The sequence below is a fragment of the Leopardus geoffroyi genome, chromosome D2, assembly GCF_018350155.1.
Source record: "Leopardus geoffroyi isolate Oge1 chromosome D2, O.geoffroyi_Oge1_pat1.0, whole genome shotgun sequence".
Lineage (NCBI taxonomy): Eukaryota > Metazoa > Chordata > Mammalia > Carnivora > Felidae > Leopardus > Leopardus geoffroyi.
In genome coordinates, this window is record NC_059334.1 from 53,691,304 (window position 1) to 53,710,227 (window position 18,924).

Genomic DNA, 18,924 nt, shown 5'->3' on the forward strand with positions numbered 1-18,924 from the left:
AAATGTGAAGCCCTTCCCTTCCTCCCCTCTCCTCTCCTCAGCTGGACACCCGTATGTAGTAAGCAGTCCGATACAGTCTGTATGTGGCAGTTCTGCCTAGGGTCATACAGAGAAAAAACAAATCCTCAGCCACAAGACCATTATATGAAAACTGCTCTTCCATCCTTCTAAATCTTCTGAAGGCCAGACATCAACATTTCCTCTTACTGTTCTCATGTAAGACCATTTTAGATCCAAACATCTTCTTTGAACAAACTGGTTTGACTACCTTCTGTTTCATGTCTGGTACCCAAAGTTGACTACAGAGATACCCAGTTGTGGGAGAACCAGTATAATCTGCAGTTGGACTATCAAATACATTGTGCCATAATCTGTACTTTATTAATAAAACCTAAAATACGATTACCTATTTTGGTTGCCAGAGTATACTCTTCTATTGTTGAAGCTGTAGTCTTCTAAAACCTCTGTATCGTTCTCTTCCTCTCTTTATATGCGTGCGTGTGTGTGTGTGTGTGTGTGTGTGTGTGTGCGCACTTGAGAGAGGGGGGGAGGGAGATTATTTTTTTTCAATGTATGAAATTTGTTGTCAAATTGGTTTCCATACAACACCCAGTGCTCATCCCAAAAGGTGCCCTCCTCAATACCCATCACCCACCCTCCTCTCCCTCCCACCCCCCATCAACCCTCAGCTTGTTCTCAGTTTTTAAGAGTCTCTTGTGCTTTGGCTCTTGAGGGAGGGAGATTATTAAGCTCTGTTTTCTTATCCTATACTTGTTTTGGGATTTTAAAGTTATCCCTATTAAATTTTAAGATTTGCCCCACAACTAACCTATTGAGATCTGTTTATATCAAAATTTAATATCATCCACAGATTTGTAATCATGCTTTTTATGTATTTAACGAGGCTACTAGCCAAATGTTGAACAAAACCATATAACTATGTCATGAGCTACAGTACATTAGTGGTTCTCAGAACCTGATCCCCAGGTGAGAACCTGAGAACTTGTTAGAAATGTGAATTCTTGGGTCCCACCTGCTGAATTGGGAACTCTGGGCACCAGACCCAGCAGTTTCTCCTTAAATAGGACTCTTAGGTGATTTTGATGCACAGTAAAATTTGAGTACCACATTATATGGACCTGCCCTTCATATTGACTTGTTTCCATTATTCAGAATTTTATGAGTATCTTAAGAGGTTTTTTTCAGCCAGTTACTAATTCCCTAATTGAACCTAACTCATGGTTTTGCTCAAAGTAATGAGCAAGTTTGTCAGATACCTTGCATATAGGGATAATAACGACCTTTGGATTTTTCTTCTCAATCAATCTACCCTTTAAAAGAAGAAAATGATACTACTACGATTCTTCATAAATCCATATAGACTCATAGTAATTACTTTCTCTTCAAGATGCTCAGAAATTGTTACTTAAAAGACAGTGACTGGTTCTTGAGATTAACATAAAATCTTACACTCTGTGTTATACTAGCAAGAAATCCAGAGTCCAAGGAATTCAGGTAGTAGGGATCAGGAATTAGAGACCATGAACCACTAGAGATCCTGGGCAACTTGAGGCTTACATCAAAGAATTTAAGCAATAGGAGGTGAGCATGAAATATAAGCATCAAAATGGTCTTTATTCTGAATTAGAGTTTCCTTTAATTGGGTTTGATCAGAAAACAGAGTGTTTATTTTTCCATCATCATTACTTTGTGAACACATTATATTTCCTAGGCCTCAGAGTGTTAGTCTGCTGGTAGAAACCACTGGACATCTCACTGAAGCTGGGGAAGTAGGAGGATGGAAATAATTTAGTTTCTGTCATCATTCAACCATATGCTTTTAGTTTTTGTTTGTTTTGTTTTGTTTTTCTGGTGGTGAAAGACTTCTCAGTGATCTTTGTGCTCACTTACTGTTTTAAACAATTTTTTCTAGTATTCCTTGTGACACACATATTTGTGAATTAAACTGGCTTGCACTAAAATTTCAATCTGTATCTGACTTTTTTCCCATGTAAAGTCAACTGATTTATAAGAAGATTCATTTTTTTAAATGTTTAGTGAGAACCTATTACCCGTTATGTACTGGGAAATCCAGGATGAATGAAGCTTCAAAGATCTCAGTCTGGTTGGTTGGGAGGAGACAGACACGTAAATAACTACAATAGGACATAACATTTTTTTTTTTTCAACGTTTATTTATTTTTGGGACAGAGAGAGACAGAGCATGAACGGGGGAGGAGCAGAGAGAGAGGGAGACACAGAATCGGAAACAGGCTCCAGGCTCTGAGCCATCAGCCCAGAGCCTGACGCGGGGCTCGAACTCCCGGACCGCGAGATCGTGACCTGGCTGAAGTCGGACGCTTAACCGACTGCGCCACCCAGGCGCCCCAACAGTGTTTTTTTTTTAACGTTTATTTATTTTTGAGACAGAGAGAGACAGAGCATGAACAGGGGTGGGGCAGAGAGAGAGGGAGACACAGAATCTGAAACAGGCTCCAGGCTCTGAGCCGTCAGCACAGAGCCCGATGCGGGGCTCGAACTCACGGACCGTGAGATCATGACCTGAGCTGAAGTCGGATGCTTAACCGACTGAGCCACCCAGGCGCCCCAACAGTTATTTTTTAATAACAATTCTTCACATAAATATACATTGTAGTAGAAAGGGAGCAATTCTTCACTCCATGGGGTTGAAAAGATTGACCGTGATAGAAGTGAAATTTGAACTGGGTCTTAAAGGATGAGTAAGATTTCATTAAAAGCAGGGTAGGGCAGGGGCGCCTGGGTGGCACAGTCGGTTAAGCGTCCGACTTCAGCTCGGGTCGCGATCTCGCGGTCCGTGAGTTCGAGCCCCGCGTCGGGCTCTGGGCTGATGGCTCAGAGCCTGGAGCCTGTTTCCGATTCTGTGTCTCCCTCTCTCTCTGCCCCTGCCCCGTTCATGCTCTGTCTCTCTCTGTCTCAAAAATAAATAAACGTTAAAAAAAAAAAATTAAAAAAAAAAAAAAAAAAAGCAGGGAAGGGCATTCTGAGCAGAGGGAATGGCATAGACAAAAACACTGTGGTGAGAGAACACTTAGGGACTCTTCAAACAGTCTTGTGTGACTAGACTACAAGATGCATGATGAAAGCGTTAGAAGATATGGCTGAAAAAAGTTAGACTCCTGAATGCTTGGACTTTATTTAATAAGCAGTGGAGAGTTATGGAAGCTTTTTAATCAGGACTATGATGTGATAAAATCTATTATTGAAAGTTAACTCTATGTCATGTGGAAATTGAACTGAAATGAGATAATGCAAGTAGGAAAACCTGGTAAAAGACTATAGAACTTTTTTGCGTGACAGATAAAAAGAGCTTGACTTTGGGCAGTGGGGATGAAGAGAAAAGGGTAGACTCCAGACCTTTAGGAGGAGGAAATACATAAAATTGTTGAGTGGGTAAAGGTATAATTTGATATGATTAAGATGGTTAGAATCACACAGTGGAAGAGACCTAGAGAATGCATGTCATGATTTGGATACTGAGGACAGGTGTGAAAAGGGAGAGAAAGAGAGAGGGAGAGGAGGAGAGGCAGAGAGAGAAGAGGAGAGATTTAACATCCAGGATAGATCGTTAGATTCAACATAGAATTTTTAGTTGTAGGCACCTTGCAGAATGCTATGTTCACAGCATTATTTGTTGATAAATAAACAAATTAACAAATCAAGAAGTCTCTATAATTTACATTTGTCTCTTAAAGTTCTGCCTTTGTTGTCAAAAAGTTAAGGCCAACTGATATGCTATGCTTTAACTCAAGACCATTTAAGTTGTTGATACAGATGTAACTAATCATTTATAAAAGTTCTTAACATATTTTATGAGTATGTTTAACCCTTTAACTCTTATCTGTTCTGAGCTAAAGAGTTAAAGTTTCTTTAATATATTCTTATGGATGGGACATCTGGGTAGCTCAGTTGGTTGTGTCTGACACTTGATTTCGGCTCAGGTCATTGATCCCACAGTTGGTGAGTTCAAGCCCCACATAGGGCTCTGCACTGACCATGTGGAGCCTGCTTGGGATTCTCTGTTCCCCCTCTCTCTCTACCCTTCTCTCTCTCTCTCTCTCTCTCTCTCTCTCTCTCTCTCTCCCTCTCTCACTCTCTCCCTCTCCCCTCTCCCTCCCTCTCTTTCTCTCCCTCCCTCCCTCCCTTTCAAAAATAAACATTAAAAAAAAGAAAATCTCTATGAAAACAATATATATTCTTATGGGGTTATTTTTACTACCCTTTTGGATTGTTTTCTTTTTTAACCCATACTAGGCAAAACTTGATAAAATGCCTGTTGGGTACCTGGGTGACTCCGTCGCTTAAGTGTCCGACTTCGGCTCAGGTCATGATCTCACGGTTCGTGGGTTCGAGCCGTGTCCAGCTCTGTGCTGACAGCTCAGAGCCTGGAGCCTGCTTCAGATTCTGTGTCTCCCTTTCTCTCTGCCCTTCCCCTGCTCGTGCTCCGTCTCTCTCTCTCACAAATAAATAAACATTGAAAAAAATTTTTTTTAAAGTCTGGGTTCAGGAATGCAGAATTATATGAACTTATATAGAACTTTTTTTTTTTTTTTAAGATTTTACTTTTTAAGTAATCTCTACACCCAACATGGGGCTTGAACCTATAACCCAAGATCAAGAGACACATGCTCCACTAGTGAACCAGCCAGGTGCCCCCTTACATAGAATTTTTTTAAAAATTCTTTCAAATCAGCCTTAAGATGGTCTGAATATATGTCAGAAAGTTGAGACCATGGTTCCAGTCCTGGCTCTTTTTGGGCAAGTGACTTTGAACAAACTGACAATCAAGAGGCCTCAATTTTTCCTATAAAATATAAGATTTGAAATTGATAATTTCCAAGATATATCCTAGATTGAGATGCAGAAAAATTTAAGGCAAAGCAATGTGGAGCTTTGGAGTAATACACTAATTAATTCCTTATCTACTGTGTGTTTGGTATTTAGGCAACACAACGATAAACAAAATAGAAAAGATTGTTACTGTCTTGGGATTTAACCCCAGGGGAGGCAATCATTAAATAATTGCACCTGGTAAATATGATTGTAAATTGTTAAATTTTTTGAAAGTATTTGGTACTGTGAGAAAGTATAAGAAGTAGACCTAATTTAGAGAAAAATTTATATAGATTAAGAATATGAGGTAGGGTCTATGCATGAATGAAGTGGATACTTTTGATTAACTTGACTATAACCCACAATGCTACTATAACTACCTGTCTGGAGAAGTCAGGAAGGCGTCCATTTGGAATTGCAAATGTAGCTGCCTCTGAAAGCTGCATAGAACCTTTGATCCTATAATAGACTTTGTATAACTTCAAGAGAAATTGCTTCTTGGTTGGAAGAGGATTTTCCACGCTTGGTATGAAGCAGATGTTCTAAATCTTATGTGTGCTTTTGTTTTGTACTTATTAAACACCTGTTATATATTGGGCCCCGACATAGGTTCCTTACAAATGCAAATGCATAGAGGAAAAGATCAAAATGTCCTCTTAAGTTTTTATAAAGGTATCTCTGAAATCTTTTACATCACTAACAAAATAGAGTATTTCCAGAGCATCAGGCAATCAGAAAGAGTTGAAGTACCCCAAAATAGATCTAGAATGTCCTTTTTCATACATTCTATATAAATATCCAAATGAGGTTATCCATTCCTAAGAGTTTAACATCTTAAATCCGTAGGTATTAGAAAAGCTCCAGATTGAAGAGTACTAGCCTCTGCTTCAATGGTGAGTTATTGAGGAACAGATGAATCTCTAGATGTAAAGGCCTTGGTCTTTTTCAATTTGGATAAAGGCTTAGCCCACTTAAAAAAAAAAGATGAAGGCTCTTTATGGATTGTGTGTGTCTTTGTGCACGCACACACGGCTTTGACCTCAAGGCCTCTTAATGCTAGTCTTGAAAAGAGATCTATACCTCCAAATGAAAGGATTCAGGGAAAATTGTGTGGATATATCCATAGAACAGTATTTTCGTATCTCTCTCTTTTTTTTAAGTTTATTTATTTATTTTGAGAGACAGAGTGAGAGTGTGCAGAGGAGGGGCATAGAGAGAGGGAAAGAGAGAATCCCAAGCAGCTGTCAGTGTAGAGCCCAGTGCAGGGTTCTAACTCATGAACCCCTGAGATCGTTACTTGAGCAAAAATCAAGAGTCGGACGCTTAACTGACTGAGTCACGCAGACGCCCCAGTGCCTCTTTTTAGTTTAGTTTTGTTGTTGCTGTTGCTGTTGTTTTTGTTTGTTTGTTTGTTTTTGTCTGTTTTTGTTTTTGTTTGAGAGAGAACATGAACAAAGGAGGAGCAGAGAGCAGGGAACAGAGGATCGAAAGCAGGCTCTGCTCTGACAGCAGCAAGCCTGATGTGGGGCTTGTACTCACAAACTGTGAGATCACAACCTGAGCCAAAGTTGCTCAACATACTGAGCCACCCAGACGCCAGCCCAGTGTCTCTTTCTGGATGCTATTTTGCCTCTGTGAATTGATCCTGGTTTTAATAGACATAAGGTATCAGATAAGACTACTTTGCCCATATTTAATTCCAGGAGCGATGATTAGATACTACTTTATATAAAAGTGAGGTGATGAATGTAGAGGGGCATTTGGTCCTAGAGGCTTATATCCCATTGCTGCCAACCACATGTAACAATATAAGTCTAAGACTCAAGAATTCTAATAAGACCCTCGACTCCCAGGCATGAGTTCTTCATGATCAGAAAAACCACTAGATGGTGCTCTTAGTCATTCCTTCTAATGACACAACTGGTGCACTTCAAATACTTTCTTTGCCTAGCCAAAATTTGAGTTCTACCTAGCTACTTTAAATCTTCAGCTCTAGCAAGAAACAGAATTATAAGGAATCTCTTCAATATGCAGACTATTTTCAGTCATTTTATTTAGTTACAAAATTATTCCATTTTATATGCCCCTGCTTTGCCATCCACAGGCAGTCTTCAGACTAGCCTCACCTCCTCACCCTCTCTTTCAATCATTTGTCAATTCTTTTGGTCTTTTTGCTCTTATGACTCTTTCTTTCCCTTCCCCCCCCCCCACCCCCTGACAATTCTACATGTCCTGTGTAGATGTTGTCCAAATAATGCACATTCCCTACCCCACAGTAAAAATAGCTGTCTGCCTAGGACAAGATTGTTTAAGGACTTATTTCCTCTGTATTTAATTTCAGGGAAGGTTTTATACTTTCATGCCAGGATATATACTTACAATCTGACATCCTAGCAGTCTTTGTACTCCCATACCAAACCCTGCACGTCTTTATTTAGATCCTGAAGGCAAATTGCTTTGTTATATATACAAATAACTTGTGTTTTTATCTACAAATATTCTTTAGTATCTTAAAACTTAAGAAATGGATAATTTGGAAGACATTTTTTGGTCATTATAATCACAGTTTACATAGCATGTATTATATTTTGCTTTCAGTTTTCTTCTAAATTAATTCAGACTTGTCCTCTTCCTGGTTAGGTTGATATAGCAGAGGTTTACTCTGTTATTTTAAATGACCTTCCCAGTAAGATCAGACATCTCCCTTTCTAGTCTTTCTTTTAGGGTATTTTAAAACTTTGGATCATTTATTATTATGAAGTTCCATATTCTAGCATAAAATAAGAGGAAATGAGTATATCATGAAGTTATTTTGCTTTCAAAAAATAAATGGTCAAATTGGACATTTAAGAGAAAAAAAAACCCAGGGGTGCCTGTGTGGCTTAGTAGTTAGGTGTCTGACTCTTGATTTCAGCTCAGGTTATGATCTCCCAGTTTATGGGATTGAGCTCTGTGTAGGGCTCTGTGCTGATAAGGCAGAGCCTGGTTAGGATTCTCTCTCCCTCTCTCTTTGCCCCTCCCATCTCTGTGCTGTTCCACATGTGTGCACGCTCTCTCTCTCTCTCTCTCTCAAAATAGATAAATGTTTAAAAAAAGAGGGGAAAACCCCCCAAAGTTTTATACTAGCTTTATTTAAGGAAAAAAAAAAAAAAAAGATTAGGGCTCCTGGGTGACCTAGTCAGTTAAGTGTCCAACTTTGGCTCAGGTCATTATCTCATGGTTCATGAATTAGAGCCTCTCGTTGGGCTCTCTGCTGTCAGTACAGAGTCCATTTAGGATCCTCTGTCTTCCTCTCTACCCCTTCCCCCCTCTCAAAAATAAATAGTAAACATTAAAAAAAATACTTTAGGGGTACCTCGCTGGCTCAGTCAGTGGAGCATGAGAGTCTTGGTCTTGGGGATGTAAGTTCAAGCCCCACCCACGTTGGGTGAAGGTATTACTTAAAAACAAAATCTTTTTGGGCACCTGGGTGGCTCAGTCAGTTAAGCCTCAGACTCTTGATCTCAGCCCAAGTCATAGTCTCACGGTTGTAGAAGTGAGCCCCATGTCAGGATTCATGCTGACCATGGAGCCTGCTTGAGATTCTCTCACTCTTTCTGCTGCCTTTTTCTGACCCCCCTAAAAAAACAAAAACAAAAAACAAAACTTTAGAAAGCCCAGAAACTTTTTTTTTCCTGGAAACTATTTTTAAATTTTATTGGAAGACCAGGATCAATGCGTGTTTGTTTGTTTGTTGGTTTTTAATTCATTTTGAAAGAGAGAAAGATAGCACAAGCAGAGGAGGGGCAGAGACAAAGGGAGAGAAAGAGAATCCCAAGCAGGCTCCTTGCTGTCAGCACAGAGCCTGATGCAAGGCTTGAACTCATGAACCATGAGCTCATGACCTGAACTAAAATTGAGTCTGATGCTTAACCGGACTGAACCATCCAGGCACCCCCAATTCGTGTTTTTTAAAAATACCCCTCATGGCATGGCTAAGTGACACAGACACAGATATCATAATAGGAAAGTAGGGTTATTAAATAGAAATAGTGAAAAGATGACTGGAGGGAAAACCTAGAAACCCCAAAATATGACAAATCATATACAAAATGAGGATCTGGATGAGCCAAGAAGGAATCTGAAGATAATACTTAAAGGGATTCCAAAAATTAATATTCAGTGCTTTAAAACTTCAGAGGTTGAAATCTATCTCTAAAATTATTGGGACCATTGGGGCACCTGGGTGGCTCAGTCGGTTAAGTGTCCAACTTCAGGTCATAAATTCGCCTTTGTGAGTTCAAGCCCCATGTCGGGCTCTGTGCTGACAGCTCAGAGCCTGGAGCCTGCTTCGGATTCTGTGTTTCCCTCCCTCTCTGCTCTTCCCTCGCTCATGTTCTGTCTCTCTCTCTCTCAAAAATAAATAAACATTTTTTAAAATTAAAAAAAATAAAATTATTAGGACCAATAGGCAATATTAATAGAAATGAATTTTTTTTTTTTTTTTTTTTTTTTTGCTGCAAAAAGGTGATTTTATTAAAGCACAGGGACAGGACCCATGGGCAGGAAGAGCTGCACTGCAAGTGTCAGGGGATGACCGTTTTATGGAGTCGGCAGAGAAATGAATTATTTTTATTTTCATTCATTCATTCAACACATTTACTGGATATTTCCGATACACCAGACATGGATTATATAAAAGTAAAAGAAATGATCTCTGCGTCTCACAAGTTTCTTGTTTAGTGGAAGAACTCAACAATTTAGTTTTAATTAGTAAAAACAATACCCCTAATGTTTTTGAGCCATCCTCAATTATTTTGAAATAAATGTAGTATATAAACACAGAATGTTTTAGCTCTACAGTCCATTAGCCATATGTGGCTATTAAATTAACTAAAAATTCAGTTAAGTGCAGATACATAACATTTCCATTATTGAATAACATTCTATTGGACAGCGCCATTCATGAGCTAAACAACAAGCTACATAATATATCAATTACCAAGACTGGATAGCATCCTTTTAGAATGTATTTGTTCATTTGTTCAGTTTTCCTTCATTCATTTAAGAAACTTCTATTGACTACTCATTACATGTCAGGCATCGTGCTAGGTGATAGGGATGTGGAAATGAAAATACATTCTCTACCCTAGGGAGTTCCTGGTCAGGTGGGAAGACCCAGACAGATAAACAATTATAAGATAGCAAAATAGGTGGTGTAGAGAGGCTAACCCAGCCTGTGGGGTAATGAAGATGATTGAATGGAAGGATAAGTAAGAGTTATCTGATGGAAAAGAAGAGGAGAAAGGCAAACAATTAAAAGATAGCAAAATGGGTGGTGTGGTTAGCCTGTGCACAGGAAGTTGCAGTGAGAACAAGGAGAGACTCACCCAGCTTGTAGGATAATGGAAGTTTTTCACTGAAGGTGATGATTGAATGGAAGGATAAGTAAGAGTTATCTGATGGAAAAGAAGGGGAGAAAGGCTGCTCCAGGCAGAAGGATAACAGAAACTATGGAAAGGGACTGTGGCATATGCAAGGAAGTGCAAGTAGTTTGGTATAGAAAGAGTTTAAGGTGCTCCTAGGGAAGTGGTAAGAGATGAGGCTAAAGAGATAGGCACAGGCCAGATTATAAAGGACCTTTTTTGTCTTGCTTTATTATGAAGGTGATGGGGAACCATTGAAAAAATGTTAAACTATGAAGTGGCACCAATCACATTTATATCTTACATAAATCACACAGGGAGTAGTGGATGGAAGAGTGGCACAGAAGAAGCAGAGAGATCAGAAAGGAGTGTGTGTTAACATCCAAGCAAGAAGATAGCTTGGACTAAGGTAGAGTCAGATTCAGACTCAAGATGTTTCAGAAGGTAGAGACAACAGGACTGAGTGAATTTGAGTTTTAAAGAAGAAAAAAATATGAAGCCATTGAACAAATTGAATAGCATGTAATTACAAATGGTCCTCGGTACCAGATGACTATCAGATTGCTAAATTGTCTTCTATCCCTAGAAAATATTTGAGAAGAAGCCTGAGAGCTATAAATTAGTAAGTGGCACTTCCATATTAGTTAGGTTCTTGTGAGAGATAGGATAAAAGATAGAGGCTATTTAATCAGATTCTGGACCAGTGGATTGAATGCTAGGAGATCTAGATTAGCTATGTGATCCTGGGAATGTCACGACATGTTTAATTTTTTAATCTATGAAATGAAGTACTGAGTGGCTTTTAAAAGCCTTCAGAAGACTAGTGAAAGTATTTTAAAGGGAGTTTCTCTTCTAGCTGCAAGATTTTATGATCCATCATCTGCATGTCCTATTTACTAAAATAAGTTATTGTGATGATCAAAGTAGGTGGTGTGTGAGAAAGTGCTTTGTAAACTGTGAGGTGCTATTTAAATGTATGGTACTATTATAATTTTGACACTAAGCTCTTTGGTTTGATGCCAAGTAATGGGGCTTAAACTACAGTGCCTTAAATAGGAACTTCTGAAAGAGAAGAAAATGACAGATTATTTTCAGTCCAGAAAAATTCTGGTAGATTAAGATATTAATCTTAATCTGGGAGAGAAGTCTGGGAGAATTAGATAATAATTGAAATTGAGCTTATTTTTATGCCTGATATATAAAGTAAGTCTCCTTGTGTTAAAGGAAGTATTTATTTTCTGTGTATGGGTATGTATACGTGGAAATGGTAGAAGCTGAGCTAACATTTACAGCCTTGGTGGGAAACCATTAGGGATTCATAGTGAACTGTTACTTGGAAACAGTAGCCTGAGATTGTGGTCAAAACAGCCAACAATATACTGGGTGGTCTTAAGAAAACTACTTTTTACTTTTTAAATTAAAAAGTACTTTTGGGGCACCTGGGTGGCTCAGTCAACTAAGTGTCTGACTCTTGATTTTGGCTCAGATCATGGTCTCACAGTTCTTCAGATCAACCCCCACGCTGTCTGTGCAGAGCCTGCTTAGAATTCTCTCTTCTCTCTCTCTCTCTGCCTCTCTCCTGACTCACACACACACTCTCTCTCAAAATAAGTAAACATTAAAAAAATACTTTTACTTTTAATAGGTTATTATAATTTTGCTTATAATTTTTCAATTAAGACCTGATGGTACTAGAGAAAGACAACTCAATTACTGGGGACATGGTTGGGGGTGATGGGGTTGCTACAGTATGAAAGTATGCTACTCTTCGCTGTACGAAAAGGCAATGATGTGAATGAATTACACTAAATATTGAGAAGTGTGGCTGGATTTGCTCAGTAAATCGTAGTTTCTGGAAATAGGGGGCCTGAGAAAAGTGAGTCACCTATCTATCTAACGAGTCACCTATCTAGTGGCCGTAACTACATATGTAGTTAAGTACATAGCAGAGAACCAAGAAGTAAAGGGAAAAAATGATACACCTCTGAGTAGCAAAAAGGTTACTCTTACTAGAAAAGTACATATACTCAAAGGCATATATAAAACCTATTTACCTTACTTGTGGGAGAGGCCCCTGCTCAGGCTGTATTTGCTCTTTAGACACAATTCTAGTAGTTGATTAGCTGACTGGCCAGTTTAAGACTATATTAATAAGATGAGTGAGAGAGCAGGGAGTAAGAATTGATGTTAAAACTGCAAGAGAGAAGGCAGAAAAATTATAAAGGCTAGATACAAGTACTCAAACAGCACAGCATTCTGAGCTATTTAAATAAATAAATAAATAAATAAATAAATAAATAAATAAAGGACCTTAATACTGCAGCAGCCCTGGGAATGTATTGTACTGTACAGAATAAAAAATGTTCTTAACAGTAATCCAGAGAATTAAGAAATGTTTGAATAATATTTAGAATACTCAAAAAAAAAGTTTAAAACCAAAGGAAGTATTATGTTACAGTTTAAAATTCCATCAAAAAATACTTAAGATTAAAAAGTTTTAATGCTTATGGGAACCCTCTTGCACTGTTGGTGGGAATGCAAATTGGTGCAGCCACTCTGGAAAGCAGTGTGGAGGTTCCTCAGAAAATTAGAAATAGACCTACCCTATGACCCAGCAATAGCACTGCTAGGAATTTACCCAAGGGATACAGGAGTACTGATGCATAGGGGCACTTGTACCCCAATGTTTATAGCAGCACTCTCAACAATAGCCAAATTATGGAAAGAGCCTAAATGTCCATCAACTGATGAATGGATAAAGAAATTGTGGTTTCTATACACAATGGAGTACTACATGGCAATGAGAAAGAACGAAATATGGCCCTTTGTAGCAACATGGATGGAACTGGAGAGTGTGATGCTAAGTGAAATAAGCCATACAGAGAAAGACAGATACCATATGTTTTCACTCTTATGTGGATCCTGAGAAACTTAACAGAAACCCATGGAGGAGGGGAAGGAAAAAAAAAAAAAAAAAAAAAAAGAGGTTAGAGTGGGAGAGAGCCAAAGCATAAGAGACTCTTAAAAACTGAGAACAGGGGGCGCCTGGGTGGCGCAGTCGGTTAGGCGTCCGACTTCAGCCGGGTCACGATCTCGCGGTCCGTGAGTTCGAGCCCCGCGTCGGCCTCTGGGCTGATGGCTCAGAGCCTGGAGCCTGTTTCTGATTCTGTGTCTCCCTCTCTCTTTGCCCCTCCCCCGTTCATGCTCTGTCTCTCTCTGTCCCAAAAATAAATAAACGTTGACAAAAAAAAAACAAAAAACTGAGAACAGGGGCGCCTGGGTGGCTCAGTCGGTTAAACGTCCGACTTCAGCTCGGGTCATGATCTCGCAGTTCGTGAGTTCAAGCCCCGCGTCGGGCTCTGTGCTGACAGCTCAGAGCCTGGAGCCTGTTTCAGATTCTTGTCTCCCTCTCTCTCTCTGACCCTCCCCCGTTCATGCTCTGTCTCTCTCTGTCTCAAAAATAAATAAACGTTAAAAAAAAAATTAAAAAATAAAAATAAAAAATAAAAACTGAGAACAAACTGAGGGTTGATGCGGGGTGGGAGGGAGGGGAGGGTGGGTGATGGGTATTGAGGAGGGCACCTTTTGGGATGAGCACTGGGTGTTGTATGGAAACCAATTTGACAATAAATTTCATATATTGGAAAAAAATAAAAAATAAAAAGTTTTAATGCTTAAAGCAAAATTAACACTATCTTTAAACAAGAGCAGCAACAAAAACTTATTTTGACATTTTCATTCCCTAAAAGTACCAGATAAATTAAGCTATGCTAAGCTTTCATGTATTTAATTTCAAATACATGATTCTGAGCCATTCTAAACTATATTTCACATACAATGCACTGAACTTAGAATTATTTTTGTTATTCCAAGAACTATATATATAGGTTGAAAATTTAAATGGCTTCTAAAATACTGACTTACATAAATTCATAAATGAAAAATCTGTAATGTTTTTTAGGAAAACTCGGATATTAATGAGGAGAGAGAATGCTTGCTGGCATTCTTTTATCAGAGAAGCTTTCATGTAAAGTGAGAAGGTCTTTTTTGTGAGATAAAAGTCTTTTGTCTTCAAAATAACTAATACTGGAATTGTCTTCAATGTAACTAAACAAGCTATGTTACTAGTATTAAAAATTTTCAAGTAAAAAAACAGTTGAAAAAAAGTTTGAAGTATTTTTCAGTTTTAGAGTATTTTTTAGTTTTTAAAGAGATGAGATTCCTTCTATGGAAAAAAATTATTAGACATGAACAGACATTCCTGCATCATCGTCATTTTGCTACTTAGAACACTTTACCTGTTGTCTGCGTATAAAGCTGACTTTTTATGTGTCTGCCCATTATTGCTTTTAGCTAGAGGTAGGATTTTTATAAGCATGTTCTGTAACAAAGGAGAATTTTTGAAATATGTTGACAGCCATGGAATTGGTATAGTTTCAAAATGCTTCTATAATCATTCACCTAAGGCTAAATAGAGTCAGAAAAATTTTCTTGATTGAAGTATATTACTACTCTTGAACTTTTTCTGGGATAACCATTCTAAATTTATTGTAATTAAGGATTACAGTGATTAAATGGTAGATTAGAAGTTTAAAATTATTAAAATATTTGTGGTAATGGGTGTGGAGAGCATTCTTAGTAGTGGAAATTGAAGGCCATAAATAGTCTTCATTTGAAATGATTATGTGTAAATATTATAATACATTTGTAATGAGTAGAAATTAATTTAGTGGCTAAATCCTTGTATATTTCACAATCTTGTTTTTATTCTTTTTTTTTAAATAGTGTTTGCCAGCTCTGAGCCTGTGCCAGGATTCCAGGGGGATACCCTGCAGCTAGCATTCATTGACCTCAGACAAGTAAGATGTAATAATGTAGTTCTCACTTATTGCCATCAACTGTTGCCTTTTTTTTTCTAATGCTACAGGAATGCTTGCTCTTTTGCCTTGAAACAACCTTTCTTTGAAAAATTGCTTCTTTGATAACTATGAGTTTGGCCCTTCTCTCTGAACTTCTATTTCTATTTGGTGTCTCAACCTCATGGAACATTCTCATTGGTGAATATCTAACTTGGTCATTACCTTCTAAGCACATGACTAAATAACTTTATACTTTGGTGTAATGACACTTGAAATTTGAGTTCTTTGTTGTTTTTTTTTTTTAATGTTTATATATTTATTTTGAGAGAGAGAAAGTGCATGTGTGTGAAGCAGGGAAGATGTAGAGGGAGGGGGAGAAAGAGAATCCCAAGCAGGCTCCACACTCAGCATGATCTTGATCACAGCCTGAGCTGCTGTCAAGAGTCAGATGCTCAACTAACTGAGCCACCCAGGCACCCCTGAAGTTTGAGTTATTTCTTAATGATTTCATGGTCCTATATGAAAATTGGTGATATAATTAGTGTCAGGACCCAAGTCAAATGTAAATTATTACAGTGTAGAAAGGAGCCCCTTGCTTAATATTTTGCCAGTGATAAAGAATGCTTTTTTTAAATGTTTGTTTATTTTGAGAAAGAGAGAGCACACACACGTGCGCATGCACAAACAGAGAGAGAGGGAAAGAGAGAATCCCAAGCAGGCTCCAAGCTGTCAGTGCAGAACCAGACGTGGGGCTCGATCTCCTGAACCCATGAGATCATGACCTGAGCTGAAATCAAGAGTCAGATGCTTAATTGACTGAACCACCCAGGTGCCCCAAGAATGTTTTTTTTTCAGTAAATTATCTGTATGCCTCCAGAAAAAAGGATAAAACTACTTTTAAAAAGGTAATTATACATTAACATAATTCTTTTCTGGTCATGTAACTCTGAGTAAGAAATATGATAATTTTTCAAAGTTTATTTAGAGAGAGAGAGAGAGAGCAGGGGTGGGGCAGAGAGGGAGGGAGAGAGAATCCCAAGCAGGCTGTGCACCATCAGCATGGAGCCAAATGTGGGGCTCAAACTCCCAAACTGTGAGATCGTGACCTGAACCGAAATCAAGTGTCAGATGCTTAAACCACCGAGCCACCCAGGTGCCCCAATATAATATCTCCTAATCATTTTTAATCTCTTCTAATCATTTTACTACTCTTTGACATTTCTACACTTGTCATTTTATTTAGTTCCTATTACCCTTTATCCATCTTTCCCATATTTTTTCTTATTATTTCTTTCTTCCTCTTTCCCCCCTCCTCCTTTTTTTTTTTTCTTAATCTTAAGCTTAAGGAATTTAATAGAGCTGAGAGGCACAGGAGTATGGAGGGGGGGTGGATCCAAGGTAGAGGGCTCAGGGATACAAAATTGACAACAGGAGTGACTGCTGCCCTTGACAAGAAGAACCAAATGGAGATGGAATTAAAACAAAGCCACTGTGGAGGTACCTAGCTGGCTTAGCTGGTAGAGCATGTGGTTATTGATCCAGGGGTTGTGAGTTCAAGCTCCACACTGGGTGTTATAGCGATTACTTAAAAATAAAATCTTAAAAAACAACAACAACACTATGATTATTAGTTTATTAATGGTCCAAGCCCCTTTGGGGATGGAGATGACTGAAGATGGGGCCCCACCATTGATATAAATAGACTCTACCAACAGTGATGTTTAGAGCAGGACCAATTTGAGCAGTTAAGGAATTGTGATTTCAGTAAATGTTTAAGAATAGAGGTGTTTTTGCTTTAATTCCAAACCAGTGTTCTATAAACATGTATTACTATGTACTGATTACTTGGAGAGAGGTGATGTGGTTGAAATAGACACAAAAATAATATAAGAGAGAGTTTAGTTCTTGTGGAGCTTAAAACTCTTTTAGAGAAACAAAACACCCACAAACTGCTTAGGAATACTTACAGGACAGTGAGTCATGTGGATATAAATGGTATATCTTCAAGATAGGTTTTGAAGGAAACTGAAAAAATTATTCCTGTCTCCCAATTTTATCTGTAAAGCACTGAACATATATGTTAATATTTATTTCTGTCTTCAGTCAATGCTCATGTGTTATGCCACACCAGGAACAATGTTATGGATGACCTAGATCTGTAAATGATTAGCCTTACTAAGTTGGAGAAGACAGTAGAAAATGAAGAAGGTAGACTCTGAACTTTTATTCTAGTTTACTAGAAGGTATTCTTTCTGTTGAAGGTAGGCCTATTTCTTTTAGGAATTCTCTCTGTCGCAGTCTTACTGCCCTGAATAAGATGATCTAATACAAAAAATGGAATCCTTTAGCAAGCTGGAAATAGGCTTGGTTGTATGTTCATTTCTCAGTTAGGTTACAGCCATGGACTGGGGTTAAGTTTCCCTGTTACAAGGACATGAATATGTTCTCCAAGCTAACGAGTATGTAATTTGAGGATATCTCCCATTATATACGAATAATCTGTTCCCAGAAAATTTGAAATTTATTATGTGATACTTTCTTAGTTTTGTATGAATTTGTATGGTGTTAACTAGTTGGTAATCTCATTGAAGAGTTGTGAATAGGACCACATAGTTTTTGAAACTGTGTGTAAAAATTCTGTTCTTTGATTTGTTCAGATAGGTGGTTGGCTCAGTGCAGATTAAAACTCTTATCCCAGGTACTTTCTTCCTTCAAAGACACCAAAGAAGGCCTTTTTACAACCCTATGTAAAGCATTCCCTCATGGAATTATTATTAAGGCATACTTAGAAATATTAATAAAAATCTCAAGTCTTTTGGGTTGAATTTACTTTTCATGTAGGTGCACTTACAGACATTAAGTCCTGGTTAACTCTTCCTCATTAGTGTAACTTTTTAAGAAACTTTTAAGTGAATAAAAAAAATATATCGGAAATATTTAGAATTCTGAAATCTATTATGACACATGTAAAGCTGTTAAAGATTTATATAGAAATAACTATTTAATATAAAACACAGTTTTGGTGTGCCTGGGTGGCTCTGTCAGTTAAGCGTCCGACTCTTGATTTCAGCTCAGGTCATGATCTCACGGTTCGTGAGTTCTGCACTCTGCGCTGACAGTGCAGAGCCTGCTTGGGATTCCCTCTCTCCCTTTCTCTCTGCCCCTCCACTTGTTCTCTCTCTCTCTTTCTCTCTCTCTCTCTCTCTCTCTCAATAAATAAATATTAAAAAAAAAACACTAAAAAACCACTGTTTTAAAGTATGATATTTAGAGGCACCTGGGTGGCTCTGTCAGTTAAGCATCTGACTCTTGATTTCAGCTCAGGTCATGATCCCCTGGCTTGTGGGATCGAGCCTCACTTCTGACTCTGCTCTGGCAGCGTGGAGCCTGCTTGGGGTTCTCTCCCTCTCTGCCCCTTCCCCCCTCTCTCTCTCAAAATAAATAAATAAACTTTAAAAAAGTATGATACTTAGTATGCAGTGGAAGTTACTAGTGGATAAATTTTAATGAGCTCATTTTTAATGTATTATCCTAGTTTTTAAAAGGAGGCTAAAATAATTTTCCGTGATTATTAATGTTAAAAATTAATCATGCTTTATTTTTGTACTTTTGTATCCTGAAACAAGATGCTATTAATTTTTGTCTTTAGCTGCCGGACCACTGAGACATACTTGAATTTTACGGTATTAGAAGCTTGGGTTTAATAACTTGACAAAGATAGTTATTTTTCATATACATTTGTTTTTCAAATTAATCTGTAAACAGTTAAGTGGTGAAATGCCAAGTAT

The 18,924-nt window shown here is 38.1% G+C and overlaps 1 protein-coding gene across 9 annotated transcripts in view; it reads left to right on the forward strand.

Moving 5' to 3' along the window:
• EXOC6 (exocyst complex component 6) overlaps positions 1–18,924 on the forward strand; it is a 227,951-nt gene that overhangs the window by 174,639 nt on the left and 34,388 nt on the right. For all 9 annotated transcript variants that reach the window (XM_045438226.1, XM_045438227.1, XM_045438232.1 and 6 more), the window contains one exon: positions 15,063–15,136. In XM_045438226.1, the coding sequence (XP_045294182.1) occupies positions 15,063–15,136 (74 nt within the window). The remainder of the gene's footprint in view (positions 1–15,062; positions 15,137–18,924) is intronic.